At 39.0% G+C, this 13,542-nt stretch overlaps 1 protein-coding gene across 4 annotated transcripts in view; it reads right to left on the bottom strand.

Moving 5' to 3' along the window:
- NDUFA9 (NADH:ubiquinone oxidoreductase subunit A9) overlaps window positions 1-13,542 on the bottom strand; it is a 42,667-nt gene that overhangs the window by 16,027 nt on the left and 13,098 nt on the right. For all 4 annotated transcript variants that reach the window (XM_021921926.2, XM_009180016.3, XM_021921925.2 and 1 more), the window contains 4 exons: window positions 13,081-13,222; window positions 9,651-9,753; window positions 3,784-3,851; window positions 2,502-2,578 (listed from right to left, as the gene is read on the bottom strand). In XM_021921926.2, the coding sequence (XP_021777618.2) occupies window positions 2,502-2,578; window positions 3,784-3,851; window positions 9,651-9,753; window positions 13,081-13,222 (390 nt within the window). The remainder of the gene's footprint in view (window positions 1-2,501; window positions 2,579-3,783; window positions 3,852-9,650; window positions 9,754-13,080; window positions 13,223-13,542) is intronic.

Here is a 13,542-nt window from a genome sequence, read left to right as displayed (position 1 = left end):
CATGCACACGTATGTTTATTGCGGCACTATTCACAATAGCAAAGACTTGGAATCAACCCAAATGTCCATCAGTGACAGACTGGATTAAGAAAATGTGGCACATATACACCATGGAATACTATGCAGCCATAAAAAAGGATGAGTTTGTGTCCTTTGTAGGGACATGGATGCAGCTGGAAACCATCATTCTTAGCAAACTATCACAAGAACAGAAAACCAAACACCGCATGTTCTCACTCATAGGTGGGAACTGAACAATGAGATCACTTGGACTCGGGAAGGGGAACATTACACACTGGGGCCTATCATGAGGAGGGGGGAGGGGGGAGGGATTGCATTGGGAGTTATACCTGATGTAAATGACGAGTTGATGGGTGCTGACGAGTTGATGGGTGCAGCACAGCAACATGGCACAAGTATACACATGTAACAAACCTGCACGTTATGCACATGTACCCTAGAACTTAAAGTATAATAATAATAATAATTTTTTAAAAAGACTATCCTTTCCCCTTTGAAATGCCATACCACCTTTTTCAAAAATCAGTTGTCCATAAAGATTTATTTCCGAACTATCAATTCTGGTTAATTCATCTATATGTCAATTTTTATGTCAGTACCACACTATCTTGATAATTATAGCTGTTAAGTTTCAAAATTATGAAACTTAATGGTTTTGTCTATTGTGGGTCTTTGCATTACTATATAAATTTAGAATCAATTTATCAACTTCTGCGAAAAAGTCTGTTGGAATTTTGATAAAATTAAGTTGAATTTGTTGATCAGTTTGAAGGAACTTATCATTTTAATCATACTGACTCATCCAATCCATGAACATGGGATGTCTTGTTGCTTATTAGGTATAATACAACAAATTAAATTGTTAAACTTATACTTAAATATTCTATTATTTTTGATGCTGCTGTGAATAAAATTCTTTTCTTAATTTTATTTTCAGATTGTTCATTTACTAGTATATATTGATTTTTCTATGCTGATCTTATACATCGTGATTTTGCTGAATGTGTTTATTCATCATCACAGCTGTGTGTATGTATGAGTGTGTATCAATAGGTATTTTATGAATGAATGGCAAATAGAATGGACCAACATAATGTAATTCATAACTACAAAAAACCTAGGAGTTAAATTACAGTCTTATGCCACTGCCTTAGCCTCAAAATATCAGAGAAAAAAGCAAAGATTTTTTCCTGGGGTTGAAGAGACAAGAAATGTGTAGATGTGTATCTACAATTTCAAGAAGAAAAATATCTACACGGCAATGTCTAGTATTATTTTTCCCATCATTACGCCAGACAAGAATGACTTACTGGAGCCCAGACGAGAGGATAGTGGCTGGGCAAAGGTAAAAAGGAAAACGTGCAACTCATCCAGAGCTGGAGCAAGTAAAGTTCACAAAGCCATTTCTGCTCATTTATTCCCTGAAATCCTAGTCCATGTACCTCTTCACTAGAACTAATGTCTTTTGTGTTTAGTATTTTATGAAACCTGTATTGAATATACCGAATTATAATTCTTCCCCTAGACTATATAACTGATTGCATGCTAATGTACCAAACTGGGAACTGAAAAGGAGAAATATGTTTCGCAGCTGCTAGTTGACATGGAAAACCAAGAGCTTTTCACACTGAAAAAAATTGTTTGTTAAATAATAATAGTGGAACAGAACAATGTATAGATTCAGAATTCTGGGAATATATTCTATGCCTCTTGGCTTAAAGAGAAAAGTGTCATTTTCCTCTAGAGGCAAATATTTCTTAGGAATTAGGCTACCCCTTAATTACTGAGCCAGATCCTTCACTTTCACAGATGCCAACTGTCACTAGTTTGCTTCACAGAATCACAGTGTTCTGAACCACTTACTAGGTGAATTTGATACCTCTCAACTTGGCAAATGAAGTCTCAGTTTTTGACGTTTAGTTAATTCAGCAAAAAAAGTCCTAAGCTTAGCTGTGACATGATTTAGTAATTTCAGGTAAGTCACATAGCTTAACTGTACCCATTTTTTTCTGAGAGCAAATTTTAGCAAAGAGCATAAAAGAAATAATCAATCTTGCATAGCACTAGTAATTGTGCTATCAACCACCCATTTTCAGTATCTGGGGTCATTGTGATACTCCATCAAAATTAATGTGGTTTTATAACCATACTCACTCCCTGAAAGTGTTTTGTTTGTGTTTTAGAATTTACAGCAATATCCTTTTATATTTAAAAACACCACTGGAGTAGTACAAAACCATCGCTAAGGGCCACGGGACTAAGTATATGTAATAGTCTAGGGCAGTGGTTCTCAGACTTTGGTAACAGGAGAATCATTCATTAAAGTAGATTCCAGGTTCCCTCAAATTCTGATTTAATGCAAGCAATGAGGAGATTCTGATATTGTAAAAGTGCAACAAATAAATCTGTTAGTAACTAATGTAGATATTGATTCCTTCATTATAATAGCACATTTTAAAATTCAAACTCTAAGCACTTACCCAACGAAAGCAAAGGTTTTCCCGCTGGCATCGGGATCCTTAACTATGTTAACAATTCCTTTGGACACATCTACGACCTATAAGAAATTATAATATATGTTTAAGTAATTGTTGAAAAAGAGAGAGAATGGGAGATGGAGAGATAGAAAGAAAGAAGGGAAAAAGGAGGGAAGGAAGGAGAAAGGCAGAAGGCCACACTGATCTCAACAAAGAAAATGTAAAGTTAAAATAATGGCATTATCTATTCCCAGAAAGCTTCTTAAAAGAATGAGTCTTCCCTAGAGCTCAAATAATCCCTGCTATCCAAGTATTTTCCAAGTACGTATAATCCAAGGCTCATCCAAGTATTTTCTGTAGTAGGAATGCACTTACCCTCAGATAGCTTGAGGCCTTTCTGATTTGCTTTTGCCCACAACTTGCCAAGCTCATCTCTTACCACTCCCAACTCTCTTATTAAGCATCACAAACTATTAGGCTGAACCATATGGAATTGCTAATATTCTACCATTTTGATTTTCAAAAATAGTAATAGTGATTTTGGCCCCCAGGGGACAGTTGACAACTGTCTGGAGTCATTTTCAGTTGTCACATCTGAAGGATGGTGTGACTGGCATCTAGTGGCTAGAGGGCACGAATACTGCTAAATATCCTTCAACAACCCCCATAACGAAGAATTATCTGGCTCAAAATGTCAATAGTGCCACTACTGAGAAAACTTGGTTCAATCTAACATGGAATCCAACATGCTCTTTCACCTCTGGGCCCCTGTATATACCGTTCCCTCCGCATGTAATACTCTTCCCCAACTCCCTTCATCAGGCTTACCTTTAGTCATCTTTAAGGTTTTACCCTAAACGCCCTTCCTTCTGAGATGCCCAAGTCTAGATTAGGTGCCCTTCTGATGTAATTACATAAAACCCTCTCCTTATCATAGCACTCATCACATTGTACAATAACTGCTTTACTTATCTGCCTCATACTGAAAGCAATTTGAGAATAGCAATTTGTGTCTATCTAGTTAATATCTTTATTTCCCTAATGATATGTGACATGTATGATGTGTCTAGCACATTAGGAGTTCAATAATTTTTTCTTAAATGAATGAACAAGTGAACACAGAGAGAAGGCATGTACCTCTTAAGTAAACTGAGAGGGAGCTAGCTGACACAAGGTGACAAAGAAAATGACAGAGTTACTAAATTAGGACAAAACCAGAAACCTGATCACCCAAATCTGAATTCATCAAAAATCCCTTTCTGACCCCCTTCATCCAAGTACTTACATATACTGGTTGTTTAACTGTCGTCCAGCTCAAAGATCCAATGGGTATAAGAACAAACTGACGCAGATCTAGTGGAAGAAAGAATGAGAACTACACTGAGAAGGTTTAAGTTGCTCTAAGACCCAACAATCTTAAGATTAACATAATTATTGTGCATAATAGAAATAATATAATGAATGTAGCTGACTCTGAGGAAGTAAATGCACTTACAAAAGGCAGTCATTAGCTTTCCAGATAACAAACACGGAAAATAAAAAGGCCAAACGTTTAAAACCGTGACGAACAAAGAATAGAGGTCAAATGGCTTGACAACTAGTCTGCTCTGCAATGCTAAAGCATCGCCATGCCCAAGACTGGACTCTAGCTGCACCCATTCTAAAGAGAAACACAGAACTCTTCCTCCTTATCATACTTATCTGTTGATACGGCAACAGAACAGATGAGCTGTCTATCTAGTCAATATCTAGATGCGTTCTGCTGCTGTATCAACAGATGAGTGATACAGCACAGATAACCCAGAAAAAGGGCCTGATGGAAATATTAGTTGATATATGGTGCTGGCACAATTATTCTGCTATTTGAAAAAAACGTGAGATAATGTTTTAGTTCTCACCATAAACTAAAACAAATCCCAAGTAGTTTAAATGTTAGGTTAAAAAAGTTTTTTATTTTTTTAATTTTTTTTTTATTAAAGCATTTAAGAGTAGAAATTAGGCCGGGTACAGTGGCTCATGCCTGCAATTCCAGCACTTTGGGAGGCCAAGATGGGCGGATCACAAGGTCAGGAGTTTGAGACCAGACTGGCCAATATGGTGAAACTCCATCTCTACTAAAAATACAAAAATTAGCTGGGCGTGTTGGCACACACCTGTAGTCCCAGCTACTTGGGAGGCTGAGGCCAGAGAATCGCTTGAACCTGGGAGGCAGAGGTTGCAGTAAGCCAAGATTGTGCCGCTGCACTCCAGCCTGGGTGACAGAGTGAGACTCCGTCTCAAAAAAAGAGTAGAAATTATTCACAATAATACAATAAAGAATAAAATACTTAAAAATAAACTTTATCAAAGTGGCAAAAGACACATGCTGAAAATCACAAAACATTCCTGAAAGAAATTAAAGGCACAATTAAATGGAAAGGCATCCCAAGTTCATGGAATGGAAGACTTAATAGTGTCAGGATGTTGCTATGTTTTAAATATGTTCCCTCCAAAGTTCAGACGTTGCCAATGTGACAGGAACTAACAGATAATTAGGTCATGAGGGTGCTCCCTCAGGGATTAAGGACCTCATAAAGGAGGCTTCATGCAGCATTCAGCTAGCTTGCTCTTCTCCTCTTCTGCCATGTGGGGACATAGCATTTGTCCCTTTTACCCTTCCACCTTCTACCATGTAAGCACACAGCAAGAAGGCCCTCACAAGATGACAGCACCTGGATCTTGAGATTCCCAGCCTCCTGAACTGTTAGAAATAAATTTCTCTTCTTTATAAATTACTCAACGTTTGTTGCACCACAAAATGGACTAAGACACATGTCAATTCTACCCAAAGCAATCTCAGATTTAATGCAATCCCTATCAAAATCCCAATGGCTTTTTATTTTTGCAGAAATATAGAAAACTGCATCTTAAAATTCATATGGACTTTAAAGGGATTCCTTTAAACAGCCAAAACAATCTTGAAAAAGAACAAATTTTTGGAAGTCTCACACTTTCTGATTTCAAAACTTATTACAAAGGCACAGCAATCAAAACAGTGTAGTGATCAAAACAGTGGCATAAAGACAAAGATACAGAGCAATGGAATAGAGAAAAATAACTCTTGCATATATGGTCAAATGATTTCCAACAAAAGCACCAAGACCAATCAACAGGGAAAGATAATCTTTTCAACATACTGGATACCCACATGCAAAAGAATAAAATTGGACCCTTACCTCATACCATATACCCAAACTAAGTCAAAATGGATCAAAGACCTAAACCTAAGAGCTAAAACTAAAACTCTTAGACAAAAAGGAGAAAGCTTCATGGCACTGGACTTGGCAATGACTCCTTAGACACAATACTAAAAGCATGGGCAACAAAAGTAAAAATAGATAAACCTGACTACATCAAAATTAAAAACTTCTGTGCCGCAAAGAACACAATTAACAGAGTGAAGAGGCAAACTAAAAAATGAGAGAAAACTTTACAAATCACATGTCTGAAAAGCATTTAACGTTCTGAATAAATAAACTCCTACAACTCGATAACAAAAAATAAACAACCCAATTTTAAAAATTAGCCAAGGACATGAATAGACATTTCTCCAAATAATAAAGTAGCCGAAAAGCACATGAAAAGATGCTCAACATCACTAATCATTAGGAAAACATAAATCAAAACCACATTGTGGCCAGGCATGGTGGCCCATGCCTATAATCCCAGCACTTTGGGAGGCTGGGGCAAAAAGACTGCTTGAGGCCAGGAGTTCGAGTCCAGCCCGGGCAAGAGAGCAAGACCTGTCTCTACAAAGATATTTATATATTTTTAGCCAGGTGTGGTGGTACACACCTGTAGTCCCACCTATGTAGGAAACTGAGGCAAGAGAATCCCCTGAGCCCAGGAGTTCAAGGCTGCAGTGAGCTGCGACTGTATCACTGCCTAGGTGACAGAGCAAGACCCAATCTCAAAAACAAAAACAAAAAAAAAACACACACAATGAAATACCACCTTACAACCATTAGGACGGCTATTATCAAAAAAACAGAAAATAACAAATGTTGACAAAGACCTGGAGAAACTGGAAACCTTGTGCACTATTGGTGGCAATGTAAAATGGTACAGCCACTATGGAACGCACTATGGTAGCTTGTCAAAAAAGTAAAAACAGATAAACCATATGATACAGAATTCCACTTCTCAGTACATACAACAAATAACTGAATCAGGGAAATTTCGTACATCCATGGTCACATGGTCACATTGACCATGCAGCAGCATTCACAATAGCCAAAAGTGGGAAGCAACCCAAGTATCCACTGATGGACGGCTTATTAAACAGAATGTGGTAAACACACACAACAGAATATTATTCAGTCTTCAGCAGGAAGGAAATCACATCACACGGTACAACATGGATGAACCTTGAGCATATTAGGCTAAGTCAAATAAGCCAGCTACAAAAAGACAAATACTGGATGATTGCACTTATATGAGGTGGTCAAATTCATAGAAACCAAAAGCAGAATGGTAGTTGCCAGGGTCTAGGGGGAAGGAGGAAACAGAGAGTTGTTCAAGGGGTACAGAATTTCAGTTTTACAAGAAGAAAAAGTTCTGGGGATTGGTTGTACAACAATGTAAATAACTTAATTCTAATGAACTGTATTCTTATAAATAGTTAAAAGGGTCTTAATCCTGTCTTAGTCTTAAGACTCTAAACTCCAAAGTCTCACCCAAATAATATCTAAATCAGATATAGATAAGACTCAAGGTATGGGTCATCCTGAGGCAAAATTCCTAACTATGAACATGTGAAACCAGACAAGTTATGTGCTTCCAAAATACTGCGGTGAGACAGGCCTAAGATAGACATTCCTATTCTAAAAGGAAGACGTAAGAAAGAAGAAAGGGTGACAAGTCCCAAGCAAGTCCAAAATTTAGCAAGGTAAATTCTATTAGATTTTAGAATCTAATCAAAAACACACACAATGAAATACCACCTTACAACCATTAGGGTGGCTATAAAAATCAAGAATAATCTTCTCTGCCTAGATGCATTGCCTTCTAGATTCACAGAGGTGGTAGTCTCACCTTCAGGACCCACTGAAGCGGTAGTTCTAACTTCCAGGACCTATTGGGGCAGTAGTCCCACCCCAGTAGCTCTGCTGGGCAGAGGGTCACACCTCAAAGGTTCCAGACGGCTACAGTCCCAACGACCAGGCAGCTGTACCTCCAAGACTCTGGGTGGTCCCACCTCCCAGGCCTCTGACACAGACCATATGGTCTGTTGAAAGTGAGGCAATGGCTCCATCCTTTGAAACCAAAGAGGTAGTTCTAAACATCTCTGAACCACTTTTGGCGTCATTCTTCCCTTTTCTTGAAGAATAGCTCAAATTCACAGCCAAATAGCTCTATGGTCTGGTCCTGTAGGATATCAGAAGTCTGACAGGCTTCTTTCATTCTGCCCCTTCTAGTTCAAACTGGTGGTGACTTTGCTGATGTAATCTCATCTCTATTCCTGGCTTCTGCTGAGACAGTTTATCAGTTTGTGAGTCGCATCCACAGGCTCTTCATCAAACGGTCGTTCAGCTGCACTCCTAGTGTTCTCTTCAAAACAAGCTTCCTCATTTTTTGCAATATGGATAAGCTGAGAATTTTCCAAATCTTCAGGTTCTGGTTCCTTTTTGCTTAGCAAGTCCTTCTTCATTTCATCTTTCTCTCTTTTTGTATTTTATTATAAGCAGTCGGGAGGAACCAAGGCACTTCTTCAATACTTTGTACTTAGAAATCTTCTCAGCTGAATAAACAATTTCATCACTCACAAGTTCTACCTTCTACTAGAACACATACAGGTCAGCCAATTTCTTTGCCATTTTATAATATGGGTCACCTTTCCTCCAGTTCCAATGACATATTATTCATTTTCATCTGAGACCTTACAAAAATCACCCTTAACGTCCATATTTCTACCAGGTACCTCAAAACTCTTCTAGCCTCTACTTTTACCTAGTTGCAAAGGCACGTTCATATTTTTAGGTATTTGTTACAGCAGCACCCCGCTTCTTGGTACCAAAATCTACTTTGGTCTGCTCAGGCTACCATAACAAAATACCATCGACTGGGTGGCTTATACAATAAAAATGTATTTTCTCACAGTTCTGGAGGCTGGCAAATTCAAGATCAAAGTGCCAGCCAGTTTGGTTCCTGGTGAGGGCTCTCCTTCTGGCTTGTAGACAGCAGACTTCTTGCTGTGTCCTCACATATGGCTTCTCCTCAGTATGTGCACACAGGGAGAGACAGACCTCTCTTTCTGCCTCTTCTTATAAGGCCACCAATCCTACTGAATTATGACCTCACCCTTATGGCCTCATTTAACCATAATTACCTCCAAAGTCCTAACTCTAAATAAACTCACAATGGTGTTAAGGCTTCAACATACGAATTTTGAGGGGGCATAATTTAGCCCATAGCAGATGGGAAATTTTATACTACATATATTTTACCACAAATTTTTTAAGTAGAAATTATTACAGATGTTAGGTGGACATAAGCAACAGGGGGAAAAACAAGATAGAAACACCTAAATTGGTTAAACCAATATCCAGTACAATGGAATGCACACTATGGAATACTATTCAGCTATATAAAGAAATGAGTTATCAAGCTATGAAAAGAAATGAAAGAATCTTAAATGCATATTGCTAAGTGAAAGAAGTCCACCTAAAAAGGCTACATACTGCATGATTCTAATATCCTGGAAAAAGCAAAACTATACAGACAATAAAAAGATCAGTGGTTGTCTGGGGTTGGGGGTAGGTAGGAGGGTAAGAATCAATACATATAACATAGGGAGGGGGTTTTAGGATAAAGAAACTATTCCATGTGATACTCGAATATCTGCCAAGTCACAGAGTTAGCTGGGCCAAGACTTAAACTCAAGTCTCTGACTCCCAAGTTCATGCTCTTTCTATTAATCTAAGTTGCTTCTTTTGATATGGAATATAACAAAGACTACACTGACTACGAAAATACAAACTTAGGGGAGAAAAAGGCAACTAGGAAAGAAAAAATATATCCTTAGTCTGTCAATCAGAGAAAACTGTTAGCTTAAGCAACTTCAACTTGGTTAATCAGTATCCCTCTCTTCTACCATTAAGAAAGAATACGTACGTGCAAAAGAATTAAGGAATCTATCCTCTCTTCCAAAGATGTCTGACGGCTTTATGATAATGGCTTCTGGAAATGCATCTCTCACTGCTTTCTCTCCAACAGCCTAAACGACAATCAGACAAACTTGTTTTGAGTTTTGAGACAAGTGAATAAAGCATCCACTCTTTCCACTATTAAGACATGACTTGTATTTCAAAGGTGATATTTTCCTCCAGATAAAGGTAATCGTGTAATTCATAAAACTCAGTTACACAGAACTTTTAAAACATATAATCCACAAAAATGTCCTGCACCTTACAGCTTTGGTTGGGTCTCTCCCTATTTTTTTATTTTAAGGGAAGCTTACATTGAAGAAGGAGAAAAATCAAAGTAGAATTTTTTCAGCCTCCATTTTTCCTTCGATTTACAGATTCTCTAGTTTGTGTCAACCATCTAGCAAGCAGCCTGCTAGGAAAAGGACAGAACGGTGGCAGTGGGCTACAATAATGGAAGTGTCAGCAGTACCTACATATCCAAAGGAGGTGGAGATAGAGTCACTAATCTTCCTGATCTCAATTGCTGTACCATCCTTATTTATTATCATCTCCTAGCCTCCTAGGCAAGCCTTCTTGTTCGATGAAGACATCAGCACCTAATTCAGTCTTCCTTTCTACTTCCATCACCACTGGGGGGACATCAATGTCCAAGTGGGCTTGGACTTCTCAGGTTCTTGAGCTGCTCAACTCCAATGACCTCCTCTTCCTTCCACCTCTACCATTCTTAACTCAGTTTCACCACTACCATATCAACATCTGGAATTGCTCCTCTTCTGAGGTATTACATGAAGACATGTCCATTTCCTACAATTTCCAGCCTGCTTGTTCTTTGTTCATCTGCTCCCAGGATACCTGTTTCTCAACCTTCTCCAGAACTCTAGTACATTGAATCTGCTTCCCCTGTATCAGCTCTTCCGACTGTTCCTGTCCTCCCCTCTGAATTCCAGATTAGGTCCCATAGGCCATCTTCTCATCACTCTCTTGCCAATATTGTAAACCATCCTCTGTCCTTTACTCTAGCCATCCCAGGCAAAATTCTAATCCTAGAAGAACTCCATTTGCCTCCCTTGGGCCATGTACTCCCACTGCCTTGAGCAGCTGGCAGGAAAATAAATCAATAAAAATCATGAATTGGTACCACTATAAATTCACACCTCCAATTTTAACCGGGCCCTCAACATTTCCCAAAAATTGTGTTTTCCTCTAATTAATTTACTTTCCCATGAGACAATCTGAAACATGTTCTATTCTATTCAAATTTCAGACATCCCTTTCTTTTCTTTTCCTTCCAGTTAATGACTTTGCCTTCTAATAAAAAACAAAATATAAGACAGTAGAGGAAAAATCACCTCAAGCTCTCACCACTAAATCTACAAACTCTGGTATATAAAGCACAATTTTCTCCTTCTATCTTACCTGATGGGAGCAACAGCGCCACTTCCAATGCTTTACAGCTCACGTCCTCTCACTTTCTCAGGAACCTGTGCAATTTACTGTCTCTTCCACACCTTCAGCTTCACTCTTTTTACCAGCATCTCCCTATCGGCATTTAAACAATGTAGATCCTCTACCTTAAAAAAAAAAAAACCAACTCCACAGCCCCCTCCAGCTTCTATCCTCTCAGTCTTTCATCTTCCTCTTGCCAGTCAAGCTACCTGAAAACGTACCTACCCTTACCATTCCCACTTCCTCAGTTCCAACTCACTCTTCACTCACCCGCATTCTGGATTCTGCTCCAACCTTTGCACTGAATCTATTCTTGATAAGATCATCAATGACCTCCAAGTCAGTAGATCCAAGGTGACTTTACAGTTGTCATCTTGCTTGACTTCTCAATGGCATTCATAAGGATTCACTTCCTCCTGTGAGACTGTCTTGCCATGGCTTCCCCAGCACTGTGCTCTCCTGGTTTCCCTTCTGCCTTATCATGTCCTGCTTCGTCTTTCTGTGTGATTGGTTAGGGTTTCTGCAGGTGCTTCCTTCTCTACCAGATTCCTAACCATTGGTATGTTCTGGGCCCAATCTGAAACTCCCTTCTCAATCTTCAGCCATCTTAACCCCTCTCATTACTTCAACTAACAAGAAATGCTGGTAACTCCCACATTTCTGTCTCCAACCCAGACCTCTCTTCTGACCCTACATACCAGTTACCCGGAAGATTGACACACATCTGAAATGCACCTGAAACATGAGTCCAAAACTCAATCATCTTCCATTCTCTCAAGTCAAATAGTGCTCCTCAATCTTTGCTGCCCTTGGAATCACCTAGAGAGTTAGAAAATACTGGTGCTGAAGCTGCAACCCCAGAAATTGTTTTAATTGGTCTGCGGCACAGCCTAGGCATCAGAATTTGTAAAAGCTCCCTCAGTGGCTTTAATGTGCAAGTAAGGCTAAGCGTCACTGCCCTAGAGCCTAGTTCCTCTCAAGTATTTCCCATCTTATTCAACAGTACTATCGTCTACCCAGCGGCTTCAGCCAGAGGGCTGGACATCTTTGACTCCTCTCTCTTCCTCCCCATTGACACCTCCCATTTCCTTCCAAACAGTCATGAAATTCTGATGATTTTATGAATGTTTGGGCAGAGGCAGGCACAAGTATTCTCTTATTTTCTCTCCATTTACTACTGTAGCCACAGTGCTTAACACAACATGTGATACATAGTAGGTGCTTAATGAATAGTTTATCCAGTAAATTAATGTGGCGAGTCAAAAATGTGGAACCATTATCAAGGAACTCTGTGGTCCTTATCAGTATGACTCAAAACAGTCTCCCATATGGCAGAATCCAAATGTTAAGCATACTGTCAGACGCGGATAGCCCTTCTGAGTCCCTAACAATGAACGTGTTTCACTTAGGTTACAGACTGACACCAAACGACAGTGGTCAGTCTCTAGGTATGGCATTTCTGGGAGTAAAAGGAGCATAAGTACTATGTGAATAGGCATCTTCCCTGGCAAATACTAATCCCTGTCATTCTGAGCCTTCACACTGCCTCTTTAAGACTGGCATAAAACCACTACAATGCAAGGGGTGAGAAAGAAACATGGTCCTTTAACCATGGTAGATGACACAGGTATGATTCCTTTGGCAGAAATCTGTGATGGCTTCTGTATAATTCAGTGATGCCCCAAAGAAACTTTAAGTATCTGAATGCCAAAAGTAACGTAGTCTAGCCAACTCTGGAACCCCTTAACACAGTTCCCTGCAAACAGAAGGCAATCAATCAAAATGTCAAAATATCACACACACACACCCCTAGTTCTGGATACAGGGAATCAGAAAACCTTTTAATTCTAGATATGCTGATGATAAACCCTTCTCACTGAAATCATGTTTCAAATGGGCCAAGAAACTCTGGCTCTGTGAACCACTTCCCAGATCAAGTTGTTACTTACCTTATTTCTCAAATATCTAGAAGAGCTTTTAATATTCGCATTCAGATGGGAAACATGAATGAATTTTTCAACTCCAGCTTCCTTGGACGCTTGAGCAATCGCCTGGGGAATCTTCACATAAACATCCTCAAAATCGAAGTTTCTGGAAGAAAAAAAATAAAAGAATTGGTTAAGAACTCCAGACACAGGATCTCAAAGCTTTATGTGATAAGTTGGTTTTCATAACAGTATTGAAATTCCTATTACTTAAACTTTTAAACAGCAATGATTTAACTTAAAGCTAAATTTGGCCAGGTGTGGTGACTCATGCCTGTAATCCCAGCGCTTTGGGAGGCCAAGGTGGGTGCATCACTTGAGCCCAGGAGTTCTAGACCAGCCTGGGCAAAACTGTAAAACCCTTTCTCTATTTCTATAGAAAAATTTTTTTTAAATTTTTTTAAGCCAAAATTATTTTTTAAAAAA

Source organism: Papio anubis, chromosome 9 (assembly GCF_008728515.1).
Source record: "Papio anubis isolate 15944 chromosome 9, Panubis1.0, whole genome shotgun sequence".
Classification (NCBI taxonomy): domain Eukaryota; kingdom Metazoa; phylum Chordata; class Mammalia; order Primates; family Cercopithecidae; genus Papio; species Papio anubis.
The sequence above is the reverse complement of the archived record's forward strand: the minus strand, read 5'-3'. Positions and strand labels throughout refer to the sequence as shown.